This window comes from Vipera berus (assembly GCF_964194415.1).
Source record: "Vipera berus genome assembly, chromosome: Z".
NCBI classification, from domain to species: Eukaryota; Metazoa; Chordata; class Lepidosauria; order Squamata; family Viperidae; genus Vipera; species Vipera berus.
In genome coordinates, this window is record NC_138205.1 from 5,685,470 (window position 1) to 5,711,651 (window position 26,182).

At 49.7% G+C, this 26,182-nt stretch overlaps 1 protein-coding gene across 1 annotated transcript; it reads right to left on the minus strand.

Annotated features, from left to right (window-relative positions):
* Window positions 1-24,937: 24,937 nt before the first annotated feature.
* Window positions 24,938-25,834, minus strand: LOC308678532 (vomeronasal type-2 receptor 26-like; the record flags this gene model as incomplete). The annotated part of the gene is made up of 1 exon (XM_081345762.1): window positions 24,938-25,834. One exon carries the CDS (start codon window positions 25,832-25,834, stop codon window positions 24,938-24,940), a length of 897 nt encoding a protein of 298 aa, XP_081201888.1.
* Between the last annotated feature and the right edge of the window lie 348 nt (window positions 25,835-26,182).

Sequence of the window (26,182 nt, forward strand, 5' to 3'; positions counted from 1 at the left end):
AAGAAAGAAGCAACTGGGCCAAAGCCGAAAGGACGCTCAGCTGTGGATGTGTCTGGTGGTGAAAGGAAAGTCTGATGCTGTTAAGATTTTTTCTCCATAGGAACCTGGAATGTAAGATCCATGAATCAAGGCAAGTTGGACGTAGTCAAACAAGAGATGACAAGACTAAACATTGACATCTTAGGAAGCAGCAAACTAAAATGGACAGGAATGGGTGAATTTAATTCAGATGACCATCAGGTATACTACTGTGGGCAAGAATCCCTTCATAGTCAATAAAAGAGTAGGAAAAGCAATATTGGGATACAACCCCCCAAATGACAGAATGATATCAGTGCGAATCCAAGGCAAACCATTCAATATCACAGTAGTCCAAGTCTATGCCCCAACCACTGGTACTGAAGAGGATGAAATTGACTGCTTCTATGAAGCCCTATAGCACCTTATAGAACTAACACTAAAATATGATGTCCTTATCATCATGCGGGATTGGAATGCTAAAATAGGAAGCCAAAAGATAACTGGAATAACAGGCAAGTTTGGCCTTGATGTACAAAAAGAAGCAGGGCACAGGCTGATAGAATTTTGTCAACACAGAAATCAGATTGACTATGTGCTCTGCAGCCAAAGATGGAGAAGCTCTATACAGTCAGTGAAAACAAGATCAGGAGCTGACTGTGGCTCAGACCATGAGCTTCTCATTGCAAAATTTAGGCTTAATTTGAAGAAAGTAGGGAAAAGCACTAGGCCACTCAGATATGAACTAAATCATATCCCTGATGAATACACAGTAGAGGTGACAAATATATTTAAGGAATTAGATCTGATAGACAGAGTGCCTGAAGAACTATGGACAGAGGTTCGTAACATTGTACAAGAGGTAACAACTAAAACCATCCCAAAGAAAAAGAAATGTAAGAAAGCAAAATGGCTGTCTGAGGAAGCTTTGCAAATAGTTGAGGAAAGAAGGGAATTGAAAGGCAAGGGAGAAAGAGAAATATACACCCAACTGAATGCAGAATTCCAGATAATAGCCAGAAGATATCAGAATGCCTTCTTTAATGAACAATGCAAAGAAATAGAAGAAAACGATAGAATAGGGAGGACCAGAGATCTCTTCAAGAAAAGTGAAGATATGAATGGAACGTTTCATGCAAAGATGGGTATGACAAAGGACCAAAATGGCAGGGACCTAACAGAGGCAGAAGAGATTAAGAAGAGGTGGCAAAACTACACAGAAGAACTATACAAGAATGACCTTTACGTCCCTGATAGCCACAATTGGGTGGTCACTGACCCCAAGCCAGACATCCTAGAATGTGAAGTGAAATCGGCATTAGGAAATCTGAACAACAACAAAGCTAGTGGAGGTGACAGAATTTTAGCTGAGCTATTCAAGATCTTAAAAGACGATGCAGTAAAAGTGCTACACTCAATTTGTCAGCAAATTTGGAAAACTCAACAGTGGCCACAGGATTGGAAAAGATCAGTTTACGTTCCAATCCCAAAGAAAGGCAATGCCAAAGAATGTTCAAACTATCGCACCATTGCACTCATTTCTCATGCTAGTAAAGTTATGCTTAAAATCCTACAAGCTGGACTCCAGCAGCATGTGGATCGAGAACTACCAGAAGTACAGGCAGGATTTTGGAGAGGCAGAGGAACTAGAGATCAAATTGCCAACATACGCTGGATCATAGAGAAAGCTAGGGAGTTCCAGAAAAACATCTACTTCTGCTTCATTGACTATGCTAAAGCCTTTGATTGTGTGGATCACAACAAACTGTGGCAAGTTCTTAAAGAGATGGGAGTAACAGACCATCTTAATTTGTCTCTTGAGAAACCTATATGCGGGTCAAGAAGCAGCAATGAGAACTGGACACGGAACCACTGATTGGTTTAAAATTTGGAAAGGAGTCTGGCAAAGCTATATACTGTCGCCCTGCATATTTAACATGTGCAGAGCAGATCACGAGAAAGGCAGGGCTAGATGAATCAAAAGTTGGAATTAAGATTGCTGGGAGAAATATCAACAACCTAAGATATGCAGATGATACTACTCTAATGGCAGAAAGTGAAGAGCAACTATAGAGCCTCTTGTTGCTGGTAAAGAAGGAGAGTGCAAAAGTGGGCTTGAAACTCAACATTAAGAAAACCAAGATCATAGCATCCGGCCCTCTCAATTCCTGGGAAATAGATAGGGAAGAAATGGAGGTAGTGACAAATTTTATTTTCCTGGGCTCCAAGACCACTGCAGATGGGGACTGCAGCCAAGAAATTAAAGGACGCTTGCTCCTGGGGAGGAAAGCCATGGCAAATCTAGAGAGCATACTAAAAAGCAGCAACATCACCCTGCCAACAAAGATGCATAAAGTCAAGGCCATGGTTTTCCCATTTGGAATGTATGGCTTTGAAAGTTGGATCATAAGAAAGGCTGAGTGCCAAAGAATTGAGGCCTTTGAACTATGGTTCTGGAGAAAACTCCTGCGAGTTCCTTGGACTGCAAGACCTTCAAACCGGTCAGTCCTGACTGCTCTTTAGAAGGCCAGATCCTGAAGTTGAAACTCAATGAGAAGAAAGAACTCACTGGAGAAGAGTCTAATGCTGGGAAAGATTGAGGGCAATAGAAGAAGGGGACAACAGAGAATGAATTGACTGGATGGAGTCACTGAAGCAGTAGGTGTGAGCTTAAATGGATTCCAGAAGATGGTAGAGGACAGGAAGGCGTGGAGGAACGTTGTCCATTGGGTCACGATGGGTTGTACATGACTTTGCAATTAAGAACAATAACAACAAAAGTGACAATAAAGATATACTGTCCTATCCTATCTGTCAGAATCCATTTATATCACATTCATAAATGTATGTTTAAACATTATCCCCCCTCCTGGATTCTGCCATCTCCCGATAAAGGAGGAGTGAATGTGGATTCAGCCTGCCTTAGGTTATTTCAAAGACCAAGGGAAACCTTTTGAACTGAGGGAACAAATGGGAGGGTTAGGGAAGGAGGCATCTGGCCTGTGTCTCCATTTGAATCTGTAAAGGAAGAAGGCAATAACCGTAAAAGATCCGAAGATCCCTTTTTCCCACAAAAAGGATGACATGAAGTAAATGATGGGGGGCTGACCAAATGGGGTTGAGGGAAGTGGGGTTGAACCAGGAACTCCTTATAAAGTCTCAATCTGTAAAACAATACCAGGTCCCGTCTTGTATTTCCACAACCAAACATGTCCTAGTAAAAATTCCTTTTGGACTAGAACTGACTCTAAGAGTTTTTGTTTTCCTAAGACGTGGATTGGGGTGGGTCCTGACAGTAGATGGGACCTGCACTGAAAGTCAACCTGGAAGGGAGAAACCTTACCGGGGTACTTTGCAATAAATACAATGTCTGACGACGAAGCAAGAGAGGAGGGAAGCCCCATGGAAAGGGGGTCTTCCTCCCAACAGAAATCCCAGAAACGGTGGGAAGCTGAAGCATCATATTCCCCCTGGGAAGAAGCAGTGGAGCAGCACGACCGAAAACCCCGGTGGTCTATGGGCGTTGGAAGGAAATGTGAGTGGGAAAAGGCTTCGGGAGAAGTGACCCTGAGACGGAGCGACCACCAACCGGAATGGAGACAAGAGATGGAGAGCTCCCTGCATGCCAGCAATGAGGAGCGGATCCTGGAAAAAGCTATTGACCTCATGAAAGCAACCCTGAGCTCACTAAGGGAGGAGAGAGCTGAAAACCGCAACCAACGCAACGCCTGGGGCTGCAACTGGAGGGGTAACAGAGAAGATCCAGCACCTGAAAACCTGGGGCCATCCAATGGAACAGGAGTCACTGGCTCAGTGGTACCCCCCCAGAACCACAGATGGGGATCAAGATTAGGAGCGATACCCTCCACGGCGCAGACAACACTCCAGTCAAAGATTCCCACCACTGGAAGCAAAGTTCAAGGGGGAGCCATCATGACTGGGATTTTTCTTAACCCAAGTTCTCAGCTATATGCAAGAATACGGACGGGATATCCCCAGTGACAAAACCCAAATTCGAATTATGCAATCTGCCTTAGACGGATCGGCTGCAGACTGGGTGGAGAACCTGCATGACTCCAATGCCCCAGAACTCAACGATTTCAACTGATTCATGTCATACCTGAGACGGCGGTTTGAGGATCCTTTGGCTGACCGTAAGGCACAGGAGAGAATCAAAACAGTGAGGCAGGGCAGGCTGGCGGTGGCTGAATATACTCAAGAATTCCAAGCCATCGCCAGCAAGCTGAACTGGCCAGAAGACATCCTCCTTAGCCATTTCAAAGACGAATTAAACTACTTCATGTATGACGTTTGCCTGCCTCGAGGAGACCCACAACATCTTGACGACTGGTATGTCCTGGCAGAGGAAGTGGAAATAGACCTATTAAAGAGACACTGCAAAGGAAAACCATGGGGCCGCCTGCCACTCAAGCAAACACGTGAGGGGGAAAAACCACCGGCCACAGCTAAAAAATCAACGGGGTGTTTCAATTGCGGGAGAGAGGTCCACTGTGCTGCAGAATGTCGTTTGAAAGCCCCTCCACACAAAACAGAGGCATCATCTTCCAAAAAGCTGGGGAAGCTCCAAGGCAACCCAAAAGAATCCTCCATGAAGGGGACAGAGGCTGTAGAGTCCACAACTCCAGCCAAGAACTGGGATTGGACTCCGGCCTACACCACAGGGGTGGTGGACACATCAGAAGACAGCTCAGAGGGAGAACCATTGGTAAGTGGACCCCTTCCACCCATACTTAAGACAGTGGCTATATTAGCTTCCTCTATACCTGAAGCCATCGAAATAAAAGCTCTGATAGACTCTGGCTGCATCCACTGCCTCATCAGCCCAACGCTGGTGGAGAGACTGAGCATCGCAGTGAGGAGGCTAAAACAACCAATCTCATTTAGTCAATTAGATGGATCAATAGCAAGGGAGGGACCAGCTACCCTAACCACTTTACCAATTCACCTGTCCCTGGGGTCTCATGAGGAAGACATAACATTTATGGTGGCCCCAGGCATGGAATGCCCAATGATTTTAGGACTGGAATGGCTATGTCAAAACTCGTCCTGCAGCAAGCAGGGCAGAGTGCTGAACACAGGAACGAAAGACTTCCGCTGCGATCTGCAAGCACTTTATTCTTCAAGGTAACAGCCGCAACAAGAAACAAAGCCAGCGTTGGCCGCTATCTGCAGCCAACGCTATTATATACACACCCAAAACCCCCACCCATACTCCACCCAAACACGCCCACGCCCTCCCATTCTCTATAACTTCCCCACCCCTCCCCCACAAACCCCTTTGCCCATCGCCCAACCAGGTAAGCCTCCTCCCGTGCGTGGCCGCCACCGTGCTCCACCCCCTCACCACCTCCCTGCCCAACTCCGAAACCGCCCGTGGTCATTCACAGCTCCCGAAACGGCGGTCCTGCTATCAGCCGTAAGCCCTGAACCCTCCCAGGCCGCCGTGAGTGGGCCCGAGCCTCCGCCGGTCAGCTGTGCAGAAGAAGACGTCCGGGGCGGCGGCGCGGCCTCCCGAGCCTTCCGGGCCGCCGACGCGCCGCCAGGCAAAGTCAGCTGTTGTGCGGCGGGGGAGGAGGACGACCGAAGCGACGGCGCGGCCCCCCGAGCCTTCCGAGCCGCCGACGCGCCGCCCGGCAAAGCCAACTGTTGTGCGGTGGGGGAAGAAGACGTCCGGGGCGGCGGCGCGGCCTCCCGAGCCTTCCGGGCCGCCGACGCGCCGCCAGGCAAAGTCAGCTGTTGCGCGGCGATGGAGGAGGACGATTGGAGCGGCGGCGTGGCCCCCGGAGTCTCCCGGGCCGCTACAGAGCCGGTCCCGTCCGGCACGGTCTCGGGAACCTCGCAGCCCGCCGGGGAGGCAGGCAGGTCCAGCGGGCAGCAGGCGGGGAGTGCTGGGAGTGCTGGGGAGGTAGAGGGACCCCCCCTCGAGTGTCGGGCTCCCGAGGCCCGACATGCTGCCCCCTCTACCAGGGGCCCACCTGGAATGCAAGAAGAGAGAGGTGAGTGCTCCGTTATGTGACCTGCAGTCTCCCCCTGGGTCCCTCTCGGCTTCCCTGGATGTTTTCGGTGGAATGCGCGGAGAAGGCGTGGTGCGCACACATCCCCATCCCGCACCCAGGTGGCCTCCTCCATGGGGTATCCCTTCCAGAGCACCAAGTATTGCACTCGTCCCCTCCGTTTTCGGGAGTCCAGGATCTCCTGTACCTCATAGTGGTCGCCGTGTACAGGCCCTGGGCCGCCCTCCCCCACTGCCACAGAGGCAGTTGTAGCAGGCTTCAGCAGGCTACTGTGGAAGACGGGGTGTATCTTCCCTAGGAGGGGAGGTAGCCGCAGTCTGACGGTGACAGGGTTTACCACCTGTATAACCCGGAACGGCCCGAGATACTTGGGCCCTAACTTCTTACAGGGCACCTGCAGCCGTAGGTACTTTGTGGAGAGGTATACAAGATCACCTACTTTAGAGAGTGCAAATGGTCGTCTCTTTCTGTCTGCCTGCTCTTTGTATGTCTCTGTAGCCTGCTCTAACGCCTTCTTTGCCATCCCCCACACTTCCTCCAACTGGTGCATCCACTCCCCAGGTGTGCAGGATGCTGGGGCACCCTGTTCACAACCTGCGATGGGGACGAATTCGTAACCTGAGACTACTTTAAAGGGGGAGAACCCAGTGCTGCTATGCACCGCGTTGTTGTAGGCTACTTCCGCAAGGGTCAGCAGATCCACCCACTCAGACTGCTGATATGAAACGTAGCAACGCAGGTACCGCTCCACTGCCGCATTTGCACGTTCCGCAGCCCCATTTGTGCTTGGGTGGTACGCCGAGCTCAGGCCCTGTGTCGCTCCGATGTAACGTACGAAGTCCTTCCAGAACCGGGCCGTGAACTGCACCCCTCGGTCCGAGATAATACGTCGTGGCACCCCGTGGAGATGGTAAATGTGTTGGACAAACAGCCAGGCCAACCGGCGGGCCGAAGGCAACCCCTTGCAGGGGATAAAATGGGCCTGTTTCGAAAATAAGTCTACCACCGTCCACAAAACGTTGTACCCCTTGCTTTCCGGTAGTTCGACCACAAAGTCCATGGCAATGTCCTGCCAGGGCCGTATGGGGTCCGCCACCTGTTGCAGAAGGCCTGCCGGTTTGTTGGTGGAGGGCTTGGTGGTTGCGCAAACGCGGCATCTCCGCACATAGCTCTCGATGTCTCGCCTCATGGTTGGCCACCAGAACTGGCGGCGAGCCAAATGTAGGGTTTTTACAAATCCGTAATGGCCTGCCTGCCTAGCGTCATGGCACTGATAGAGCACTCGATCCCGTACCGCCGCAGGCACATACAGTCTGGTCCCGTGCCAGGCTACGCCATCCCGCACTGTGAGAATATCGGGGTGCACCTGCATCCACTCATCAGTTGCCAGTGCCCCCTCGCAGGCCTGCAGGAAGTTGTCTGTTAAAGCGTTGGCCTTTGTGCTCCGCCCCGTCCACCGGGCGGGGTGGCAGTACCAGTGCTTGCACCACCTCCTCTTTCTGGCAATCATATTGAGGCAGCCGGGACAAGGCGTTTGCCAGGAAGTTCCTACCTCCCGGCACATACTTGAGCCGGAACCGGAAGCGCCGGAAGTACTGGGCCCACCGCACGTGCTTGGGGGACAGTCGGCGAGGCGTTTGTAAGGCTTCCAGATTTTTATGATCCGTCCATACCTCGAACTCCTGGCTAGCCCCTTCAAGCAGATGTCTCCACGTCCCCAAGGCCCAGCGGACCGCGAAAGCCTCTTTCTCCCATATAGCCCAAGCCCTCTCCGCGGTGGTCAGTTTCTTGGAAGCAAAAGCGCAGGGCCGTAGCTCCCCCGTTGCGTGCCGCTGCAGAAGGACTGCTCCAACAGCCACGTCACTCGCATCGGCCTGCACTACGTAGGGCAGGTCAGGGTTCGGGTGTTGTAGAACGGGCTCCCTGGCAAATTGTGCCTTGAGCATCTCAAAAGCCTGCTGGCACGCAGTAGTCCATGCCAGTTTTTGCCCTGGCCGCGGCGGTGTTGCTGAGTGCTTTGTCCGCAGTAGATCTGTGAGTGGCAAGGCGATGGAAGCAAAGTTTGGGACAAACTGGCGGTAAAAATTAGCGAAACCCAGGAAACTCTGCAACTGTTTCCGGGTTCGTGGGGCCTGCCATTGTTGGATGGCTTCCACCTTCCCTGGGTCCATCTCCACCCCGTTTGAAGACACCCGATATCCCAAATAGTCCAGCCGGGACTTGTGAAACTCACATTTAGAGAGTTTCACATATAATTGGGCGTCCCTCAGTTTGGTTAGCACACACCGAACCAGGGCGACGTGCTCTTCCAGCGTTGACGTGTATATGAGGATATCATCAAGGTAGACCAGGACCCCCCGGTACAAATGTTCATGCAGGACTTGGTTAATCAATTGCATGAAGACCGCGGGGGCTCCCTGCAGACCAAACGGCATTACCCTGAACTGAAAGCTCCCCAACGGGCAATTGAAAGCCGTCTTCCATTCGTCGCCAGCCTTGATCCGGACACGGTAGTACGCCTCCCTGAGGTCTAATTTGGTAAACACCCGGCCCGTAGCCAAATGGGCCAGGAGGTCCTTCACCAGGGGGAGGGGGTACAAGTGCTCCACACATACCGCGTTAACCCCCCGGTAATCCACGCACAGTCTCAGGGTCCCGTCCTTCTTCTCCCTGAATAGGACAGGGGCCGCCATCTTGGACCGGGCAGGCTGGATGAACCCCCTCCGCAGGTTCTTATCTATGTACTGTCGAAGCTCCTGCATCTCCCGGGGTGCCATTGCGTACATTCGGGGTTTCGGCAGTTTCGCCCCTGGCTCCAGTTCTATGGCACAGTCCGTGGGGCGGTGGGGCGGCAGAGCATCACACTCTTTCTCGTCGAAGATGTCTGCTAGATCGCCGTACTCCCGTGGCACCTGTATCTCATGCCCAGCTCCCACCCCCGCGGCCCTCTCAGGCCCACCGGCCCCCTCCGGACCCATGAAGGTATGCTTTGCAGGGGGCTGGGGGCCCCTCCCTAAACGAAGATGTCGGCACCCCCCCTCCCACCAGACCGTGGGACCCCATCTGTCCAACCATGTGAGTCCCAGGATGACCGCCTCCGTCATGGACGGCACCACGACAAATCGTAGGGTCTCCCAGTGTGTACCTAACTCCACCCTCACCGGTGCCGTCACATGCGTGATGGGAGCCCCGCCCAGAAGGGACCCGTCCACCTGCTGGAACCGGAGGGGTTTGGGGAGCCGCTGAAGGGGGATGCCGGTCTCCCTTGCCGTTTCCAGGCTGATAAGGCAGCGCGTGCTACCTGTATCGATCAATGCTTTACATTCCCTCCTTTCGCCTGTTTGTGGACTTATCAACGTCACAGGCAACGCAAAGGGGCACACTGGAGCACTTACCATCGGGTCCTCCTCGTACTCATGGTCTTCAGACCCGTCGGATGTATCGGTCCGCCCATCCGCCGGCCCCTCTGGGCGCAGCGGGGTTGACGTTCGGGGTGTCTTGTCGGTCACCTGGTACACCGTTCTGGAACGCTCTGCGGTTCTCCTGGGAGTTGGGACCCGCGCCACCGGAGGGATGGGCCCCGGCCGGGGCGGTGGTAACGGGCAGTCCACTGCCCGGTGGCCTGGTTGGTCACACCGGAAGCAGCGAAACGTTGGACGGGGCGCCGGTAGGGGGGCGGGTTGTGACACCACTGGCCCGGGCTTCCGGCCCTCGGTTTTCGGCTCTCCCGCGGCCCTCCATGCTCCAAGGCCCGCTTCAGGCCTGCCCCGGGTTTCCTGCAAACCAATATCTAGCTCCACCGCCACCCTGAACCAGTCCTGAAGCCGTGCCGGGACCCCCCGCACCACACATGCCCGCCGGAGAGCTCCATCAAGGCCAGCCCGAAAGTGATGTACCAGCAAACGCTCGGGCCACGAGCGCAGCCTGCCCGCAACCCTGCGGAACTCGTGCACGTACTCCTCCGCTGGCCGTCCTTGCTGCCTGATGGTTAGGACCTCAGCTTCCGCACGGTGCATACGGGAAACATCTTCGAACCGGATGCGTAGGGCATCCAGGAACAGCCCAACGTCGCCGAGTTCACGGGCGTGGTCACTGTAAAGATCTGCTGCCCAGGTCGCGGCTTCTCCCTGAAGGCATGCGGTGACCGCCACCACCATCGCCCACTGTGATGTGTAGGCCTGGGCATACCCGTCCAGATGGTTAATCACCTGACCCAGGAACATAGCCAGGCGGTCGGGGTGGCCATCGTAGGTTGCGGTGAGCGGTGGGGGCCCCCATACCACTCCCGGGCCCCAATGCCCAACAGACGAAGGGGCTTGGGCCTGGGACAACCCCGCCGGTCTGGGTGCCGGACGACCAGAGGCCCGGACAGGTGTCGGCCACACTTCTCGCCCCCCTTGTGCCTGTGTGGGTGAGGGCCGAACACCACCCTCCCCGGGCACCTTGAATTTCGGGCTAGCCAGTCAGAAACGAGATGTTGCTGGCTGACTGGGTGCCCCCCCAAGAGACCACTGGCCTGTATCTCCTTCAGGGCCCATGGCCGCCCAGGTACTGCTGTCACGTGCCCCGACCTCTCCGAACCTATCCCGTAGCACGTGCATAGTCTGGCTACCCGGGGCGGTTGAGTAGCTCCATTCCTCGCCGTCATCATCGGTCAGCCGGCGCTCCCTCCAACCCAGTGGAGCCCCACTGGGCCGGCCCGTTCGCCCATGCTCGTGTCCTGTGCGGCCCAGGACCGAGCTCAGCCACCACTCTCCTCCCAGGGTCTGGCTGCTAGCACCCTGGGACTCCACCGCGGGGTCTGCTGGTGGTGCTCCCCGCACCTTAGGCCGCACAGCCGGCTGGGCGTCCTCCACTTCCCCCTCCTTGGGTGGTAGTGCCTCCGCCCCGGCCACGCCGGCCTCCTCCAAACCAGTCTCCAAACCAGTCTCCAAGGCGGCTCCTTGCAAGCCCTCTGCCATGGCACTCAAAGCGGAACACAGCAGAAAGGCAGAAAGGCCCCAATGCTATGGGAAACGCTGGCTTTCTGTCAAAACTCGTCCTGCAGCAAGCAGGGCAGAGTGCCGAACACAGGAACGAGAGACTTCCGCTGCGATCTGCAAGCACTTTATTCTTCAAGGCAACAGCCGCAACAAGAAACAAAGCCAGCGTTGGCCGCTATCTGCAGCCAACGCTATTATATACACACCCAAAACCCCCACCCATACTCCACCCAAACACGCCCACGCCCTCCCATTCTCTATAACTTCCCCACCCCTCCCCCACAAACCCCTTTGCCCATCACCCAACCAGGTAAGCCTCCTCCCGTGCGTGGCCGCCACCGTGCTCCACCCCCTCACCACCTCCCTGCCGTGCCCAACTCCGAAACCGCCCGTGGTCATTCACAGCTCCCGAAACGGCGGTCCTGCTATCAGCCGTAAGCCCTGAACCCTCCCAGGCCGCCGTGAGTGGGCCCGAGCCTCCGCCGGTCAGCTGTGCAGAAGAAGACGTCCGGGGCGGCGGCGCGGCCTCCCGAGCCTTCCGGGCCGCCGACGCGCCGCCAGGCAAAGTCAGCTGTTGTGCGGCGGGGGAGGAGGACGACCGAAGCGACGGCGCGGCCCCCCAAGCCTTCCGAGCTGCCGACGCGCCGCCCGGCAAAGCCAACTGTTGTGCGGCGGGGGAAGAAGACGTCCGGGGCGGCGGCGCGGCCTCCCGAGCCTTCCGGGCCGCCGACGCGCCGCCAGGCAAAGTCAGCTGTTGCGCGGCGATGGAGGAGGACGATTGGAGCGGCGGCGCGGCCCCCGGAGTCTCCCGGGCCGCTACAGAGCCGGTCCCGTCTGGCACGGTCTCGGGAACCTCGCAGCCCGCCGGGGAGGCAGGCAGGTCCAGCGGGCAGCAGGCGGGGAGTGCTGGGAGTGCTGGGGAGGTAGAGGGACCCCCCCTCGAGTGTCGGGCTCCCGAGGCCCGACAGGCTAAAGAAATGGAACCCAGGGATAAACTGGAGGACAGCAGAACTCAACTTCCCAAAAGGTGAACAGGAAAATGTAACCCCCCAAAGCACCCCCCAACCCGAAGGGAGGAGACAGAAGCAGTGGGGAAAGAGAAGGGGTTACCAGAGATACCGAAGGAATGTAGTGATCTTGCTGAGGTTTTCAGTGAGGAGCGAGCAGATGAGCTTACCCCCCACCGCCCCACAGACTGCACCATAGAATTCAAACCAGGGGCAAAGCGCCCAAAACCCAGGATGTATGCCATGAGCCCAAGGGAAATGGCAGAAATGGAAAGATTCATAAAGAAAAACTTAGAAAGAGGGTTCATCAAGCCTGCCAAACCCAAAGTGGCAGCCCCAGTCCTCTTTAGGGAAAAGAAATGTGGTTCTTTCTGTTTGTGTGTGGAATACAGATTCTGAACACAATTAGTGAATGTAATCTGAAACTCCTACCCCTAATGTAGGATATGCTATCCCACCTATCGAAAGGAAGGATTTTTACTAAACTAGACCTGAGAGAAGTCTCAATCTGTAAAACAATACCAGGTCCCGTCTTGTATTTCCACAACCAAACATGTCCTAGTAAAAATTCCTTTTGGACTAGAACTGACTCCAAGAGTTTTAGTTTTCCTAAGACGTGGATTGGGGTGGGTCCTGACAGTATCCCATCCCATCCCATCCCATCCCATCCCATCCCATCCCATCCCATCCCATCCCATCCCATCCCATCCCATCCCATCCCATCCCATCTGAATTGTCTTTACAAAGACAGACGCGAGACCGTAGGCAAAGTCTCATAGGTTTATTCGGTTCAGCTCCCGGCAGCTGACTGTCAAAACAATCCGGGTTTATATAGGGAACTGTCAGAAAACATAACCAATCAGGTAAAAGTATTTTTCCCGCCGCTCGGGGAACGGCCAATCGGCGAGCGGCACTTTGACAGCTCGGCGGCTGTCAGGGAATTCCTCTCAGCTGAGCGCTTAGCTCAGTTCGGAGGACCCAATTGTGAACTGCGGATTTGACAGTTCCGAGAACTGTCAAATCCGGCGCGTGCGCGTTGGGCCCCCGGCAGCCTTTTGACAGCTGTCATCGGGAATGGCGGCCGGCAGGGCGGTGCGCATGCGTTGTTGCTTTGGGCAGCCATTTGACAGCTGTCAAATGTCAAATGTCCGCCGGCCCGGCTTTTCACTTGCGGCTTGGAAACCCTTGGTTTCCAGATATGATTCACCCCCTTCCCCCCCCCTGAACAGGTAAGTTATTAACAATAATCGAACGTTTTAAACAAGTATTGCTAACAGGGGTTTTGGCAGTCGGCGGGTTTCCCTTCCATTCGAAGTCCGCGAGGTATGCGGGGGGTCTTCTGGTTCGGCTGGACCGTCGGAGGCGGGGAGTGCTTCCTTCGGGTTGCGAAGCCGGAGGAGTTAATTCTGGGTTGAATTCGGCAGACGGTTGTTGGTCTTGGGGAGGGAAAAATTCATCGGGTTCGGGGGTGTCGGCTGGCGCAGGCTCACCCAGAGTCGGTTGCAGCGGGGGGTTGGGTGGTGACCGGGGGCGGAGCTGATCTGTGTGTCTGCATTGTGTAAGTCCAGTCCCAGTGTCCACTGTATATGATAACGGTCCTGTTTGGTCCAGGATAACCCCCTGAACCCACTTATCCCTTCCCCCATAATCTCGAGACCAAACATTTTGACCTTTGGAGAATGTTTTAGGCTGGGCGTTTGGTGTCAATTCGGCTGCCGGTCTGTCGGGGTGGAGTCTGTCAAGCCTTGTCACCAGGCGGCGACCCCATCGAAGTTCGGCCGGACTTTTGCCGGTGGAGGTGCAAGGCGTAGCGTGGTGGGCTAAGAGAAATTGTGCCAAGCGACGGTGCCAGTTCCCCGTGATGATTCTTTTGAGGGCGTCTTTGGTGGTCCTTACCATAACCTCTGCAAGGCCGTTGGACGATGGGTGGAAGGGAGCCGATGTCGAGTGCCTAATACAATTGCTCCTCGTGAAGATCTGAAAGTCATGAGAAGCAAATTGAGGGCCGTTGTCTGATATAATAACGTCGGGGAGACCGTGTGTAGCAAAGATTCCCCTGAGGGCTTGGATGGTTGCGGCAGACGTTGTGCTGTGAACCGGGAGAACCTCCAGCCACTTGGAATAACTGTCTACAACTATGAGGAAGACCTGCCCTTGGAAAGGTCCGGCATAATCAATGTGGATGCGGGACCAGGGGTTTTTTGTGAGTTCCCATTTGTGAATTGGGGCTCTGGGTTGGAGTGGGCGGGATTCTTGGCACAAATAGCAACCAGCGATGTGTTTTTCTATGTCTTGGTCTATTCCCGGCCACCAGACGTAGCTGCGGGCCAGGGCTTTTGTTTTTACGATGCCCGGGTGGCCCTCATGTAAAGTGTGCAGGACTTTTGGTCTGTGTTTGAGTGGTACGATTACCCTGCACCCCCAGAGCAAACATCCCAAATGTGACGTTAATTCATTTTGCCTAGAGAAGTATGGCTGAAATTCTGTGCCTGGGCAGGAGGTTTGCCAGCCAGTGTGTACCCAAGCTAACACTCTGCTAAGTGTTTTGTCTCGGGAAGTTGCGGCAGCGATGTCATTCGCTGTTAGTGGGCATTCTTGGAGTTCTTGAATAGCTAGGATGTTGCTTGCTGGGGCCGGGTCTGGTTCTGTGTGGGGGAGGGGCAATCTGCTGAGGCCGTCAGCGTGACACATTTGGTGTCCTGGCTTGTATATTAGCTGGTAGGAATATGCTGCGAGGAATGTTGTCCAGCGCAACATCCTTGGCGACAAGATTTGGGGGGTTTGACGGTCCCAGGTGAATAGTCCTAATAGTGGCTTGTGATCTGTGTAAATCACAAAGGGGCGGCTGTAAAGGTAATCGTGAAATTTTTTTATTCCTGCCACAATTGCCAGGGCTTCTTTATCTATTTGGGCATAGTTTCTTTCCGTTTTGGACAGAGTCCTGGAATAATATGCCACCGGGGCTTGGGTTCCGTTGCTGTCTAAATGGCTTAAGACTGCTCCGATCCCATATGGGGATGCGTCGCAGGCTAGGCAGAGAGGTTTGTCTTCCTTGTAGTGGGAAATGGTGGTGTTACTGGAAAGCATTTGCTTGAGTGATTTAAAACTGTTTTCGTGGGCTGTTGTCCACTGCCAGGCTGCCCCTTTATCGAGCAGCCTGTGGAGGGGTTCTGCGATAGTTGCCTTCCCTGGCAGGAAGGCATGATAAAAATTTAAAAGTCCAAGGAAAGCTTGGAGCTCTGTTTTATTTTTTGGGGTAGGGGCGGCTTTGATAGCAAGGATTTTTGAGTTTGTGGGGTGGATTCCCTGCGAGTCAATTTTGTAGCCTAAGAAATCTGCGGATGGGACGCCTATGGAACATTTTTCACGTTTGAGTTTTAGCCCTGCTTTCCTAAATCTCAATAATACTTCTTGTAGCCTGTCTGCTAAGTTGTTTTCTGATTCTCCTGCGATGAGTATGTCATCGAAATAGGGGCAGACGCCTGGGATTCCTTTTAATGTTTTTTCCATGACTTCCTGGAAGATGCCAGGAGCCACTGAGATGCCGAATTGGAGGCGGTTTACTTTGAAAGCGCCGCGGTGTGTGACAATGGTTTGGGCTTCAGCTGTTTCCTGGGTGACAGGTAGCTGAAGGAAGGCATGAGCTAGGTCGAGTTTGGCGAATATTGAGCCGGACCCTATTTCTGACAGCACGTCCCTGACTGCAGGCACTGGGTATGCATGGGGATTTAATGCGCGGTTTTAATTTGAGGTCTATAGGGGTGCCTGTATATTTGCCAAGCGTTCCGTCGAAAACATCCGCGAACGCCTGGCAGACCTGTTCTAATGTTCGGGATTGAATGCGGTTGGTGCCCTCCAGGTGGATGCCCAGAGCCTCGAACCAGTCTAACCCGATGAGGGTGGACCTGGGTGCCTCAGTGATCTGGATCGTTAAATGCCCGAGGAATTTTTTGTATTCTACTTTTACTTGTGCCTGCCCCTTTAACTGGATAGCGGCCCCTTGGAAATCTGCGAGGAGTATTTTTGAGGGCTGCAGGGGAATGCGGCGTCTATTTTTAAAACCAATTTTTTTGAGGGTGTCCCAAGACATTATTGAAACAGAGGAACCGGAGTCGACCTCCATTTCGCAGGGCACCCCTTGAATTTTAACCCAAATCTTAATTTTGGGTTGTAACTGATGGACGGGCGAGATTTTTTGTTTGGCTCGAATAGACAAGACTGAGGGCTGGGGAATTCCTTTGGCGGGGGAAGGGACCTTGGTCCTACCTGCCGGAATTTCCTCAAGCTCGTGGAGGGTTTCCCGGTTCAGACTGCGGCACGCGGAGCGAATGTGCCCGGTCTTCCCGCATCCGTGGCACTTGGCGTTTCTGAAACGGCATGTGGCTCTGGCGTGAGCCCCGCCGCAGCTGGCACACTTCGGTTTCGACCCTGTGGCGGTGGGTCTTGGGCCGGGACCGGCTGGCCTGAGTGGCCTGCGGTTCTTTCCGCGGTCGGCGCCCATTTTGCTGAAGCGGGACATGATGTCGTCGACGCCGGTGTAGGTCTCTGGTTGCTCGTCGTCCGGTTCCCCGGCGTGGTGGACTGAACCGGCCGAGCTGTTCCTGTACACCGGAGAGCCCTCACGGTGGCTGTCTTCGTAGGCCATGATCTCTAACGTGAGTTGAGCGAGGTCCATCGTGGGCCTGGCTACCAACTTCCGCTGGAGCCGCTCGTTAGAGAGACCGGCGATAACCTGGTCTCTGATGCGGTCTTCCAGGTCGGGAAATTGGCACCTGCAGGCAGCGTGACGTACCCCAGCGATGAAGGCTGTGGTGGTTTCGCCCGGTTGCTGGCGGCGGCAGGCGAAATGGAGGCGCCAATATAGCTCGGACCGACGGGGCATGAAGTGCTTACTGAGGCGGTCAGTCAGCACGGCGTATGGGACGGTCGCGATGGGGTCTGGGCTACAGAGCCCTACGGCGATGTCGTAGACGGCGGGCCCGCTGAGACACAGGAGGGCTGCAGCTTTGTGGCGGTCCTCCGTTATTTTGTTGACAACGAGGTAGCCTTCAATTTGTCCCCAGTGCGACTCCCATCCCTCGGGATGGCGGACGTCGAATTCTCTGACGTGACCTAAATTTGCCATGGGTCTGGGTCCACAGTACTGTTCAAGCTGCTGAAAGGGTTCCTTTGCCCTCAAAGTGGCTTCAGCAGTGACTTGTCAGCGGGAGGGATCGGAACTCCTTTGCGGTGTGACTCAGCTCAGCAGGCAGCTCTACAGTACCGGGATCCCACCTTCGTCGCCAGGTGAATTGTCTTTACAAAGACAGACGCGAGACCGTAGGCAAAGGCTCATAAGTTTATTCGGTTCAGCTCCCGGCAGCTGACTGTCAAAACAATCCGGGTTTATATAGGGAACTGTCAGAAAACATAACCAATCAGGTAAAAGTATTTTTCCCGCCGCTCGGGGAACGGCCAATCGGCGAGCGGCACTTTGACAGCTCGGCGGCTGTCAGGGAATTCCTCTCAGCTGAGCGCTTAGCTCAGTTCGGAGGACCCAATTGTGAACTGCGGATTTGACAGTTCCGAGAACTGTCAAATCCGGCGCGTGCGCGTTGGGCCCCCGGCAGCCTTTTGACAGCTGTCATCGGGAATGGCGGCCGGCAGGGCGGTGCGCATGCGTTGTTGCTTTGGGCAGCCATTTGACAGCTGTCAACTGTCAAATGTCCGCCGGCCCGGCTTTTCACTTGCGGCTTGGAAACCCTTGGTTTCCAGATATGATTCACCATTCCATTCCATTCCATTCCATTCCATTCCATTCCATTCCATTCCATTCCATTCCATTCCATTCCATTCTATTCTATTCTATTCTATTCTATTCTATTCTATTCTATTCTATTCTATTCTATTCTATTCTATTCTAATTAGCAGAAAATATTAAGACTTTCTGCCAAAGGTTCAAATGGTAATTCTAGATCAAACCTCTCATTGAAATAAAAGAAGTGTCAAATACAGAGAGAATACCTGCCAAGCCTGCAGATATAGGTCAGTTTTTTTACCCATTATTGTTTTTTTCTTATTGAACCCTGACATGAATAGAGCCTGCAAAGCATGAGCCACAGCATAAACAGCGTTGTAGACACTGTAGCTTTGTCCAGTCATTTCCATTTCAAACACAGGCGCAGGAAGATCCTCCAGCTTCATCTCCCCTGGGCACTGCGTACTGGACATTTCTTGTAACCCTGATTTTGAGAATGAACAATCAAATAATTGTTCCCAAACGTCTTGCAGAAAACCATTTCTGTAACTTGAATGAGGTTTTATGTTCTGAAGAAACTCCTTGAAACCTACAACTGCTCTTGAATGAACAGTGAAGGAAAGGGCCCCATGAAACATCTGGAGATCCCATGTGACTTGAAAGCTTGAGAGCACAAAATCAATCTGTGCAGTCATGATCCACACCTTTCTAAATGATGCAGTTTCAATGCTTTCAGGATCTGCTAAAAACATGATAGCTCTGAGCCACATAATTGCCCCTGATTCTCCAAAGACGAGAAATGTAGTGGTGTTATCATTCCTCAAATTAGTGAAAATGCCTGAGGTTATGTGATAAAGTTGTGTAAGGTGTTCTATATGGATTAGTTGTGGCAGCCTTTGTACAAATGATGAACAGATTCCATTTTGTGAAAGTATGGGCTGCATTTTTTGTAAGAAACGTTCTCCATTGTTGTTATCCATAGCAAAAATCCCAATCCATGTCCACCTGAAATGATGAAGCAGTTGAATAATCCCAATGTATTGATGGTCCTCTTTTGGGATCATGAAATAAAGTGAAGATCTCTTACTGGTTTGCAAATCCTCTTGGGCTAATGAGCCATATGTCAGCTAAAAAAAAGCAGAGTGATAGCTCAAATCTGATCTTTCTAGATCTAGTTTTCCTGTAAAAAAATATCCAAGGAAGGAATTTTTCCTCTATTTCTTTTGAAACATTCATATAGTATGGGATTTCTAGGAAATATTTAGAATACATTATATTAGTTCAATTGTCTGAACAGGACCAATGAATACTACATTCAAATCTTTCTTTAGTTATGGCATGTTCCTGGATACTCACTTCTGTGATTGGCATTGTAATTTCAGAAAAGTGTGCTAAGTTTTATACCTTAAGGTCTACAGAATGTCTTAATACAAATCTAAGCCTAATATCTGATTATCAGTAATTATGCTATAACAACAAGGTACAGAATCTTTCTGCTCATTCACTCCATACTTACCTGTGGAATCTTGTAGAAACCTACAACATCAGCTATATTAGATGATGTATCAGAACCTAATCCTCCAATGATAGCCATCAGATTTTTCTGGCTATCACATTTGTAGTTAGGGACAAATTGCTTGGATTTGAAAAGGAGGTCCAGAGTGGTACGATAGGTCATCCTTGAATTGTAGTAACTGTCATAGATGTGGAATCCAAGAGTGAGATTAAATAAGATCTGGGAGTCCTCATTGATCTCCTTCACAGCAAAGGCCAAGGCAAGGATATGTTGGTAGAATTTGGTTATTACACTGCAAATAGATTGAGCACACCATTTCAAAATAATAATAATTTATAATTTTGCAAATAATTCTAGGATGGTCATTATTTATAACTGACTATCAGAAAACCTGTTTCTGATTGAAGCATTAAATAATTTTATAATCAGTCCAAGCATACTTTGCACACAAATTATTTCCTTTAATATTTTTCTATTTTGATTCATCATAAGGCATACTAACTTCTAAAGTTTTAACTTCAATGTTCAATATCTCTGTTGGCTTAGTTTTCTAGGAACTTTACTGAAATGTTTTCAAAGATAAAACCAAAGACATCCAATTGCCTTTTGGAAAAGCACCTTTATTTTTGTTTTGTAAAGTGTGGCAGTACTGATTTTTATTTTTTAGCATTCTTCTTTGTGATAACCTTCATGCAATCAAATGGGCTTTTCTTATGAGAACATTGTTAATGAAACAAACACAAAGAAAGTTCCATCTTCTGTCACCACTAGAAAACATTCAAAACACAAACATTCTTAATGTTACACGAAAAACTCTACATTTTCTATACAAAAAGCTATTAGTCATATAAACGATTCTTAGGGATATGCGTAAGGTCAGATAATTCAAGGGAAAATCTTTACATTGGTGAATCATAAAGATTAAGAAAAGGATGTTCCTTGAATAGAGTTTGACAGAAATGGTAAATCAAGTGAGACATCATCCCACCGATGACGAAGTCACCAGGTTGATACCAGTCATGTGGAACAGGGAACGCATTACTTGCAGGGCAGCTCAGAGTAACTGCTTTGTGCATCAAGAACACTAGAAGGATCAATTTTATGACTCTCTGTGTATGGAGTCTATCTTCTGGCAGATAAAAAAGAAGGAAGAGAACTTTGAATCTCACAGAGACAGCATTAGCACTCTTTTTTTCCATGTGGCTCTTGAAATATTTACTGTCTCTAAATTCCTATTCCCTTTTGTACAGAAGATTGGATATTTTGGCCTAGTAGAATAATAGAGTGATTATAGTCATTCATAAGGTATATAATTGCCATTGAACCATTTGCAACCTGACAATTTTTTCCTGTATATGTCTGATTAACAACTTTATTACTTTGGGGTGGCAGAATAAGTGACTGATGCTAAACTTGTTTTGAAAATAGTGGATAAATTAGGAAGTTTGAAACTACAAAATTTCTCTAATTCTAGAAATCAGGACAAAGATTTAATTTTAACCAATGGATTAGGAATCCATTCCCCTGTAAAATGTTTGATGAAATGGTCAAACATCCAATGGTCAAACAAATTAGCAGATCTTGATTTGAAAATCCTTTGGAAACTGGAGAAAAGTGAAAGTTAAATAGAAAAACATTGACACACACAGACCCTCCAAAGGAAAAAAGAAGAAACGAGGGGATAAGGATATTTGAAAAAATAAAGTAAAACATGTTTCATGTTTTATCTTGTGTGCATTTTTTATCACAAGAATAGTGAATTGACCCCCCACACCCCTGGAACCCATACTGTTCTGCTCCATTGGTTTTTTAAAATCTGTTTATCTATCTTCTCATCATCTTTCCATCTTGCTCTCTTTATTTTAGGGTTCCAAGGGTAGCATTTATGGAAATTCTAGATATTCTACAATGGGATGGAAAAAAGTCAGTTTTTCTTGACTGGTTAATTGGAATGAATTGAAATAGATAGCAGCTGCCTTTTACAATATACTGAAAGGATATTTTAACACTAAAGGAAGAAGCAGCCGAGAAAGTGAGACTCTGGAAAGAGTACAGAAAAGAGTAACAAAGATTTTTAGGGGACTGGAGGCTAAAACATATGAAGAACTGTTGCAGGAATTGGGTATACCTAGTCTAGTGAAAAGAAGAACTAGTGGAGATATGATATCAATGTTCCAATATTTGAGGGGCTACCACAAAGATGAGAGGGCAAACTATTTTCCAAACCACCAGAAGGCAAAAAAAAGAACCAATGGATGGAAACTAATCAAAGAGAGAAGCAATCTAGAACTAAGGAGAAATTTCCCTAACACTGAAGACAATCATCCAGTGGAATGGCTTGCCTTCAGAATTTGTAGGTGCCCCATCACTGGAGGCTTTCAAGAAGAGGCTGGACAGCCATTTGTCTGAAATGGTATAAATTCTCTTCCTTGTGCAGGACTTTGAATTAGATGACCTTCAAGGTCTCTTTCAGTTATTCTAAGCTCTATGTTCCAAATATGCTGCAGAATAGTATAGGTGAAGGCTTTGGAAAAGATATTCAAATGCTGTGATGCATCTATACCTACCAAGATCAGAATCATACTTGCCATGGGATTTCCTGTGACTTTGAAGAAGCTAAAGTGGGATTTAAAAAAAGAGTGTTGATGCTTTTTTTAATTATTTTAATTCCATTTATATCCCGCCCTTCTCCGAAGACTCAGGGCGGCTTACAAGCTTAGCAATAGCCTTCATTCTATGTATATGCCTGCTTATTAGGGCTTTCGCCCCCCCCCCCCCAGCGGCATTATTACAAAGTCAGCTTAATTTCCCCCAACAATCTGGGTCCTCATTTTACTTTATTTATTTTAATTCCATTTATATCCCGCCCTTCTCCGAAGACTCAGGGCGGCTTACTGGCTTAGCAGTAGCCTTCATTCTATGTATATGCCTGCTTATTAGGGCTTTCGCCCCCCCCCCCCAGCGGCATTATTACAAAGTCAGCTTAATTTCCCCCAACAATCTGGGTCCTCATTTTATTTTATTTATTTTAATTCCATTTATATCCCGCCCTTCTCCGAAGACTCAGGGCGGCTTACTGGCTTAGCAGTAGCCTTCATTCTATGTATATGCCTGCTTATTAGGGCTTTCACACACACACACCCAAGCGGCATTATTACAAACTCATTTTACCTACCTCGGAAGGATGGAAGGCTGAGTCAACCTTGAGCCTGGTGGGATGAGAACCTGCACTAATAGCAGGCAGCTGGTGTTACTTAAGGAGGCATTAGCCCACTGCTCCACCAAGGAGGTTTTGTCTTGGAGAAGACCCATGAAAATTTTATTGGCAGTCCAGAAAAGAAACAGATGGATCATGAAACAAATGAACCCAGACTTTTTACTCGAAGCACAAATGCACAGGGACAAATTATTCCATTTGGACACCTAATATGAAAACCCAGATCTCTGGAAAGGCCCCAGTTTTGGGAAAGATGGAAGGAAAGAGAAAAAGACAACCCCCAGGAAGACTGACGTACTTGGTTACAATGGACACAAATGCACCATTGGTAAACTTGAAAAAATAGGTTAAGGATACACAATCATGGTAAAAAATCTATCTATGGCAGAGGTCCCCAACCCCCAGGCTGTGGACAAGTATCAGACCACAGCCAAGCTGCAAAAGTGGCAAACAAGTGCGCGAAGCTTCATTTCTGCATGTGTGGTATCTAGGTTTAATGTGTGCAAAGCCATCCCCTTCCTCCAACTGCCATAGATGGTGTTGCTGCTGGTCCATGGAGCCAAAAAGGTTGGGGATCAATGATCTATGGAGTTCCTGAGAGGAAAACAACTTGATGGCACATAATCAATCAATCAATCAATCAATAAAAAAATTGAACTGTTAAGTATTAACCACTGAAGAAAGTTCTGGTGAAAGGGCCTATATTCACCCATTGAAATTAGTAGTAGTTCCTTTTCTGATTAGAAGATAGACCATGCAGTCACAGAACATGTTACAGCCCACTTTGAATTTTCCTTTTTAGGGAGATGTGAACAGTGTAAGCAGAAAACCCCCAATACATTATACCCCTCCCCCCTAGAATGTACACACATTCTCAACATTATTTAAGAACAAAGTCTTCCAGATATGATGGTGGTCTGTGTGACCTTGCAGAATGCATGGGGGATCCAGGCAAGTTCTGGTCCACCAGCTTGCCTGCCGGGCTAGGTAGACCAATACTCAGGAGTTCACAACAGTTGCATTGACTCGAGTCCCTTTGGTTGGCCCTTCCAGGTTGGCCCAGACCAAATTCCAATGCAGAAGCAGAGTTAACACAGAGGCTTTTCTGTTTGGGTTGACTTTCCCTATCAGGGGACCCATGTTACACTCCTGGACTGTGTCCATCTACAACCACCTCCCCATTGTACTGACTGTAAGAGTCCTCAGAGCATGTGAGCTGCTCTGTTACGTAACTGGTTTCTGGCTCTGGGAGCGGACCCGACGTTAGCTCCTCCCTTTTTGGCCACTCTGCAAATTGCTTCTGCAGCTGATCAATATGGCAGCGAATGACTTGCTCCACCCCACCCAGAGCCACCTCATAAAAAAAGGGCCCCAAAGTTTTGACAACTTTAGCCGGCACCCACAAGTTCCATGCCCATAGTTCTGGGCCCACACCCCATCACCCACTTGCAACCTTTGGGATACAACCTGTCCAGTTTTGTGATGAGTCTTTTTCCCCAGTGTAGATCTGATGGGCTTTTTCCCGTTGCTGTGCAAGGCATAGTGTGCTGGCAAAACAAGAAATCAGCAAGCCTATGGTGGTAATCTGCAGTCACTTTTGTTGTGCACACCATGCGTTCAGCCCACCCATAAGTGGGTGTGTGTGTGTGAAAAGGCACCAAAGTTGCATGCCTTATGAGGTTTGCCCTCAAAAAGTCCTGAAATTCTGCCACTGTGAACTGGGCCCGTTGTCCGAGACCAGAACGTCCGGCAGCCCATGTGTTGCAAAAAGCTTTCTAAGTACCTGGATGGTCCTAGCAGTAGTCATAATTGATATGGGGATTACTTCCAGCCATTTGGAGTGGCTGTCAACCACTATGAGAAACAGTTGCCCTTGGAAAGGGGCAGCAAAGTCAATGTGAATCCTGATGACGGTGTGAGTCTCCTCTCATCTGTGGGGCCTGCGGCATCTGCACAAAAAGTCACTCATTTCAGGCATCCATAGGAGGAAATAGTAAATCAATCTTTGTTCGTTTAATGACCCATTTGATTCCATTAATGAGTTTGATTTTAAAATGTTGTAATATTGAATCTGATTCATTTGATGATTACAAATCGAATAGTCAGGCTCTATTAGCCTCGTATCTCAGGGAATACCTGTAGTTCACTGACTGGATGCTCTTCCTGATGTCTACATGGAGTTCACAGCAGACAATTACTCACTGTGCTCAGAGAGAGAAATATCTGTGGCTACCTATGATCGAAATCATAGTCTCCTAATTGTGTGGCGAGAGCTCCACCTCTAGTCCACTGCACTGCTCAAATCTTAATAATCATAATAATTCTCCATAAATCATTCTTTGACAGAAATAAAAGCAATATGTTGCCTATTTTGCTACACTTTTCTGTCAGCAGTTTCTGATACCAAGGAAGATTACATTATGTATTAAATTCTCTTTATGAGTTGCTCTTTGTGGTTTAAGTCAGGCCGGAAAACAATGATGTAGCACTTTGGCAAAAATATGCAACCCAGTAATGCAGCACTGGAGGACAAGATGGAGAAGACCTCCACAGCTACCATGGCTTTGCCTTTTGTGCTCAGATAGGCTGGAAAGAAGGAGATCCACACACTGCAGAAGGCCAACATGCTGAAGGTGATGAACTTGGCTTCATTGAAGCTGTCAGGTAATTTACGGGCAAGAAAAGCCACAATGAAGCTGGCAATGGCTAAGATACCCATGTAGCCCAAGACACAGTAGAAAAAGAACGCTGATCCCTCATTGCACTGTAAAATCATTTCTTGGAGCTCTGACTGCGTGTCCAACTCAGGGAATGGGGGAGATGTTGACAACCAAAGGATACAAATACATACTTGGAAGAGAGAACAGGAAAATACAGTAGAAAAGGCCAATCTTTTCCCCACCCATTTCCTCATCTGAGACCCTGGTTTAGTGGCCATGAAAGCAACAATGACAGTGATGGTTTTGGCCAGAACATTAGAAATGGCCACTGAAAAAGTGATGGCAAAAGTTGGTTGTCGGAGAAGGCAGATCACCTTGCCAGGTTGGCTGAGGAACAACAAAGAGGAGAGAAAACAGAGCAGAAGAGAGACAAGAAGGGTGTAGGTGAGGGACCGGTTGTTGGCTTTGACAATGGGAGTCTCCCTGTGTTTAATAAATGTTCCAAGTGCCCAAGAAGTCAAGAGGAAGAAACAAAGAGCAGTTGAGGCTAAACCAATTCCTAAGTCTTCTTCAAAACTTAGAAATACCAGCCGTTTCAGGATGCATCCTTTCTTTTCTTTATTTGGATAATGGTCCCCTGGGCATTCGAAACAGTCATCCATATCTGGAATGAAAATCAAAGAATTTCTCATCATTTGTCATTCCATATTATTCAAATTACTTTCTGAATGGGTGCTAGTTGTTATTCATTTGAGTTCATTCCTCTGGTTACCAGATCGATCATGTTTCTATGAAAATTCAGTTTTTCCTCAAATGGAAAATTTAGGATTGGCATAAAAGAAAGCAGAAATGGAAGGACAATTATTCTTTGGAATGCAACCCTTTGTATCATTTTAAAATTTATTACAATTTCCATTTGGACTTTTCACATTTTGTCCAAAACATGGAAAAGAAAACCATGGGGGTATATGTAAGTCTCTAGTAAGAGAGTGTATTGACAGACTTTGAAA